Source organism: Drosophila bipectinata, chromosome 3L, assembly GCF_030179905.1.
Source record: "Drosophila bipectinata strain 14024-0381.07 chromosome 3L, DbipHiC1v2, whole genome shotgun sequence".
Classification (NCBI taxonomy): Eukaryota; Metazoa; Arthropoda; class Insecta; order Diptera; family Drosophilidae; genus Drosophila; species Drosophila bipectinata.
In genome coordinates this window covers 20,433,701-20,439,635 of record NC_091738.1, presented here as the reverse complement: position 1 = coordinate 20,439,635, position 5,935 = coordinate 20,433,701, and the positions used below count along the sequence as shown (strand labels likewise).

Sequence of the window (5,935 nt, the reverse complement as noted above, 5' to 3'; positions counted from 1 at the left end):
GCCCCATGTCCTCCTCGGCAAACAGAGCTTGGAAATATAAATTGAAATGAATTGAAGTTATGGCATTAGACACTTTTGGAAATAATCAGACGTTGATGTGGTGCCCATTAGCATTTAGAGTATGTGTTCCTCTTTCATCACTCAAAGTCAGGAAGTGCCAGTCCTTGGGAAAGGAAATCCCCCAAAGAAAGATTTGATCTTTTATAAGAAAAATGTTCAGAAGAAATATTACTCAAAGAAGTAAGTAAACCATCAGATAATTCCCTTGCTGATCCATTTTTGTAGAAAATAATATATATTTTATGTACACACTTGAGTTTACAACTACGTTAAGACTACCAGAGAGTTGAAGCGTTAAAAGCTACCAGCTGAGCTCTTCCGGCAGTCCGCCAGGATACTCGCCCGTTAGGCAGGCTGTACAGTATCCGGCCTTCAGGGGATTCACGTGACTTTTGTTCATCTGGACGGCCTTCACCAGTCCCTCCACACTCAGGTAGGCCAGGCTATCGGCTCCCACATGGTCCGCCAGTTGATCGGCGTTCAGTTTGTTGGCTATGAGCTCTTCCCGGGTGGGAATGTTGATGCCCATGTAGCAGGGATACTGCAGGGGCGGACTGGCGATCCTGATGTGCACTTCGGTGGCGCCCGCATCCCGCAGGAGCTTGATGATCGGCCCAATGGTGTTGCCCCTCACGATGGAGTCATCCACCAGCACGATGCGTTTGCCTTCAACATTCTGGGCCAGGGCTCCAAACTTTTTGGCCACTCCGAGCTGCCTCAATCGGTTGGAGGGCTGGATGAATGTGCGGCCCACATAGCGATTCTTGCAGAGGACCTCCCCGAACGGCATGCCGGACTCTCGGGCGTAGCCATGGGCGGCTGCTGTTCCCGATTCGGGCACTGAGCTGACCAGATCCGCATCGAGGGGCGACTCCCTGGCCAACTGGCGACCGCATTGCAGGCGGGCGGAGTACACCATCTGACCCTCGAACATGGAATCGCTGCGGGCGAAATAAACGTACTCAAAGATACAGAACGCCATGCGCTTGTAGTCCGGTCGCTCCACAATGTCCACGGTTCTATAGCCATTCCTAGAGAGCTCTATAATCTCGCCCGGCTCCACCTCCCGGACGTATCGCGCTCCGATGGAGAGGAAGCCGCAACTCTCGCTGCTGACCACCCAACCTTCGGCCACCTGGTCCTCGATATTCGCATGTCCTGCATCCACAGGCACGATCTTTCCCAAGCACAGGGGCCGGTTGCCGTAGGAGTCCCTCACCGCGTAGATCTTGTCCTTGTGCATCACCACCAGGGAGTAGGAGAGCGGAGCCAGGGTCATAAAGTGGCGGATTCTGGCCGGCCAGTTGGGTCCGTCATGCTCGGACACATCCTCGGGGGCGCAGCAAAGGGACTGGGCGATCAGCTCGCTGTCACTGTGGGTGGACAGACCTACTCCTCGTTCCAGGACCTCTCTCCTCAGGGACTCGCAGTTTACCAGCTCCCCGTTATGGGCAATGGCGAGGGCTCCATGGGCCGTGTGCACCACAAAGGGCTGGCAGTTTACCACCTCAGAGGCTGCTGCTGTGGAGTACCGGGTGTGTCCAATGCCGAGGTTGCCCTTCAGCTTCCTAATGGCCTCGTCGTTGAACAGATTGTTGATCATTCCCATGCCCTTATGGACGCTGAAGTTCTTGGAGCACTTTCCCAGACTGGTGACTATTCCTGCGGACTCCTGGCCTCGATGCTGCAGGGCCACCAATCCCAAGCAGATCATTTGAGCAATGTCCAACTGTAAGGAAATAAATAAATAAAAATAATAATTGAAATTATATTTACTATATTATTTACATTATAAAATATTATAAATTTATTTACTATATTTTTTATTATTATGTTTTAATTATTCGTTCAGTTTTAGAAAAATTCTCCTATCTTTTAAATAATACGTTAAATTTCAAAAACCAAAATAAATTCTTTTATAATTTAAATAATTTGTCATTTAAATAGTATTAGGTACTTTATTACTGTGTTCGACAGTCCACGTAGGTGACGAACAGCATCCCTCAGTTTAATATTTATAATCTTCATTAACATCTCTGGGAGAAATCGTTCCAGTGCCACTCAGAACTGGCTCAGATTAATTTCAGATTCTTCAGATTAAATTTTCCCAAAATGTACTTTTTTTTCACTAATAATAAATAAGAAATTATTATTTCAAAGTAAAATTATGCTGGTATTTACAAGTTTTTAAACAATAAACAATAATGGAATATTAAGCGTCTCAAAAAATATTGTAGACGCTTAATGTGGCACTTTGATATATGTGTTTTTGAATAATATATTTATATTCAATCAAAACACTGGTCATTTTAAAAACATCGACCCCCACGGAGGGGTCTAGAGTCTGCTGCTAGAGTTTTCTGGTTGCTTACCGCCGATAACGGGAGTGCTTTCCTGTTATTTTCCATTTCATTACAGTCAGCAATAAAACAGAGAATACACAAAAATATCAGCCGAGATGTCATCGGCTGCGCCACTGATTACAACCGCGAAACGCTCCGATTTCATTGACGTCATCACAGCAACCGCCTTAGAAAAGGGGAGAGGTGGGGGGCGGCTTTGGTGGCTGAGCGGGCCCACCATTGACCCACTTGCAAGCCATTTGCATACGTCTGACGTATGGCCATGTAGCATAGAATCTTGTTAGGTTTCTGATCTGCAGTTGACAGGCTCAATGCTCGCCTTCTGATCTCATTTGAGTGGTAATCGAATACGAAAGTTCAGGTTGTAGGAGGTTATTATTAGACTCTAAAATTTGCCAAGTAATACTTTACATGATAGCTACCGATTGCGATCTGTCTGAAGCAGAGATGACTTACGGTTTTTACGATTATAATTTTTTAATATAAAGGGTACTTGGCACGGACTTTATTTCGACTAATCATTCCACACAATTTTGAAACGTGACATTTTTAAATACAGACTTTAAGAGATTTTCAGACCTTGATTTTAGGGTCCTAAGAAAATACTTCTATGAAGTGTAAGCAAATATTTAAATAGTTTTATAATTTATAAAAGACAGTTTTCCTATTTTCCTAATATCTAATATATCTTTCTATCCTAATATTAAATTCTCATCTTCCCTTCTTATATTAAATAAATGTGCCTGTTTGTGTGCCTAATACTACAGATTCTATAGATTAGATTCTATACTATAGAACACATATTATCAAGAACCCTATCCTGTAAAACTTTGGTAACCCTTAGGACACCCACCTGTGTCGGATAGTCCCCGCAAGCAATGGCTCCAAACACTCCACACTCGCAGGTCATTCCCGTGGCATCCACTCCTTTGGGTTGCTCTGATTTGTAGATCTTGTCCGGAAATACTTTGGGCACTATTTCCTTTGAAACTGTAGTCTTCCTGCAGCACTCGTTGCCTGATTTAGAAAAGTTCACAATTACATACGTTTATCAGTCACTTTTATTATTCAAGAATTTGATCCTTACCATTTCTGAGATTGGCACAGCAGTTTCCCGAATCACTTTCCATGGTGGGTTTCTTGTTGACTTAATTAGCTTTTAAAGATATTTATGGGCTGGCTTTGAGGACCCACTTTTGTGGGAATTCAGTTGAGAAGAATTGAGACACTGAGCACTTTGCACGAGATCGCTGGCACTTGATCACTGGAATTGGAATTGGAATAGGAATCGGAATCGTTCACGTCTGCATTGATTGAATGCCAGCGGAATTATGAATGTTCATGTTACAGCCGCGCCTAATTAAACCTCCGATCATCACATCACATCACCATCATCGGATCGGCGGTACGTACATATATGGCAAACAGTAGCTGATACACTTATCAGTTACGCTGGGGAAGCGATCGCGATGGGGAAATGCAACTGGGCGAGGGGGAAAACCGCATCGGCGAAAATCGAAACTTGAAGCCCCAAGGGCTGGCGGGGTATTCGCCAAATATGCCGAATAAGCGCTGAAATATGATATTCTCACGTTTGGCAATCGGTGGATAGCCGCGAAGAAGCAATGACCGCGTTATGTCCGTCTAGTCTTCAAATCGCACAGCCACATTGGCATTGATCTTAAGTCATGTGAGGCCTCAATCAGTCCCGACTTCTGGCTTATCACTGGGCCGGAATGCGCTGGGCATAGCCGGACTGACTGGCACATGCATTCAAGATCAAAGTTTAATTGTTTATTTAGGGCCCCCCGGCCTGGAGACAGAGTCCTTATGCAAACCACCACTATGCTTGCTTGCATTTTACATTGTTGCCTATCGGGTGGATTGGAAAATGCGTTCATTGACGCACTTTGGATGCGTTTTCCATGCACATTTCGCGTAAACAATAACAGATTTAATTATATTTTTCTTTTTCCGAAGTATTTAAATGGGCTGTGTTATCGCGGCCCCCAACGGAGTGCGGTCCAGCGAGGGTTGATCGATAGCCCATCGTCCAATCACACGATTGCCGATCGAAAACAATAAACAAATTTCAGCTTAGTCGCTAACTAATCACTTGGGCTAATAATAGTTTATAAACAACTTGTTTATAGGCACGGACAAGTTGAGCCATGTGATCAACTGCCTTTCGATGAACCGATTGGGGAGCTGATTCTGGATGTGCACCTCTCATCTGATGCAATCCGGACAACCGCAGGCATAAGCGTCTGCTGCGGTCTCGTCTACCTGATAACTTGGGTCTATAAATCCGGACTGAGGTGTCCAGACGAGTCCCCGCCGCTTCCATGAACGCATTGTGTAAGATCCCCGTGGCCAGAAAAACACTAAAATTGCACGGGCCAGACATTTAAATAGAAATTAACATTCGAAATAATGTGGAAAATTACAAAATTTACGCAGCGAACCGCAGTGAGAGTGCCAAACACTTCTTAATTGATTAGCTATTTTGAATAATCATCACGGAGCATCCCCACGAACATGGCTTTATCGGAACTTAAAGTTTCCATTTGGAATGTGACTGCCCTCCGGCTAGGCGATAACCCACATATAGGTAGACCCCCAACCCATCATTACCTTTTATTATCAGCATTTTTCGGCAAAAACAACAAAGAATCAAACAAACAAACGAAACACAAAAGAAACTAAGCAAACAAACAGCCAAACGGAGATAATCAGATGCGGCATATATAGTAATGTGGAAATGAGAATGATTTGGCAACTGGGCTGGGGGTCAACCCAGAAAAAATATAACTGGGGGTGTCCAAGAAAAATGACCAAACCGAAATATGCCCGGGGTTTTGGAGGATGAGGAGGTGGGTTGCGAGCCCGGATGAGGACAGCGAGACATGTGTAACCACTTGAATTTCATTTGGCGAAAAGCTTTATCGAAAATTATGCGAATGCTGGTTGACTTTTGGCCAAGCGCCACCAAGCAGGCCGGTCAGGCAGCTCCGCGGGATACTCCAAGCGCCATCATCAAAAAACTTCCCAGAAAAATAGGAGTAGATCTTGGATTTAACACAGGAAAAAACTTTAAGTGTTTTCAAAGCTAATCAAAATAAGAATTATAAAACAAATACAAACTTTTACAATCTGTTACTTAGTGTTCTGCAATTTATAAATATTTTTTAAATTACAGTACACATTTTTAAATATTTGTTAACTTCAAGTCAATTTAAAAATAAGTTTTACCATGTATATTTGCTAATGTCAAATATCTCATATTTAAGCTTTAAAGAAATGTTTTTATTTATATGGTTGACTACATGTTTTAATAAGATAATATAAAATAGTTTAATATATATAATAAAATGCATTTATTATGATATTAAGTTACTGTAAAATATTGAAAATATTAAACTTTGATATATTTTAAATAAACCCAAGAAGCTTTTATGTTTATAACAAACAAAGTCTGTCATATCATTTTACAATTAAGTTTAATTTATAAA

At 42.8% G+C, this 5,935-nt stretch overlaps 1 protein-coding gene across 2 annotated transcripts; it reads right to left on the bottom strand.

Annotated features, from left to right (window-relative positions):
• Positions 1 to 241: 241 nt before the first annotated feature.
• Prat2 (Phosphoribosylamidotransferase 2) lies at positions 242 to 3,763 on the bottom strand. 2 transcript variants are annotated; one of them, XM_017239848.3, is made up of 3 exons: positions 3,511 to 3,763; positions 3,277 to 3,440; positions 242 to 1,789 (listed from the first exon to the last, which is right to left on the bottom strand). In XM_017239848.3, the coding sequence occupies exons 1-3, from the start codon at positions 3,551 to 3,553 to the stop codon at positions 362 to 364; spliced, it is 1,635 nt and encodes a 544-aa protein (XP_017095337.2). In that variant the 5' UTR covers positions 3,554 to 3,763; the 3' UTR covers positions 242 to 361. The 2 variants fall into 2 exon arrangements, with proteins under 2 accessions (XP_017095337.2, XP_017095338.1); XM_017239849.3 differs by lacking the exons at positions 3,277 to 3,440; positions 3,511 to 3,763 and adding an exon at positions 2,433 to 2,716.
• Between the last annotated feature and the right edge of the window lie 2,172 nt (positions 3,764 to 5,935).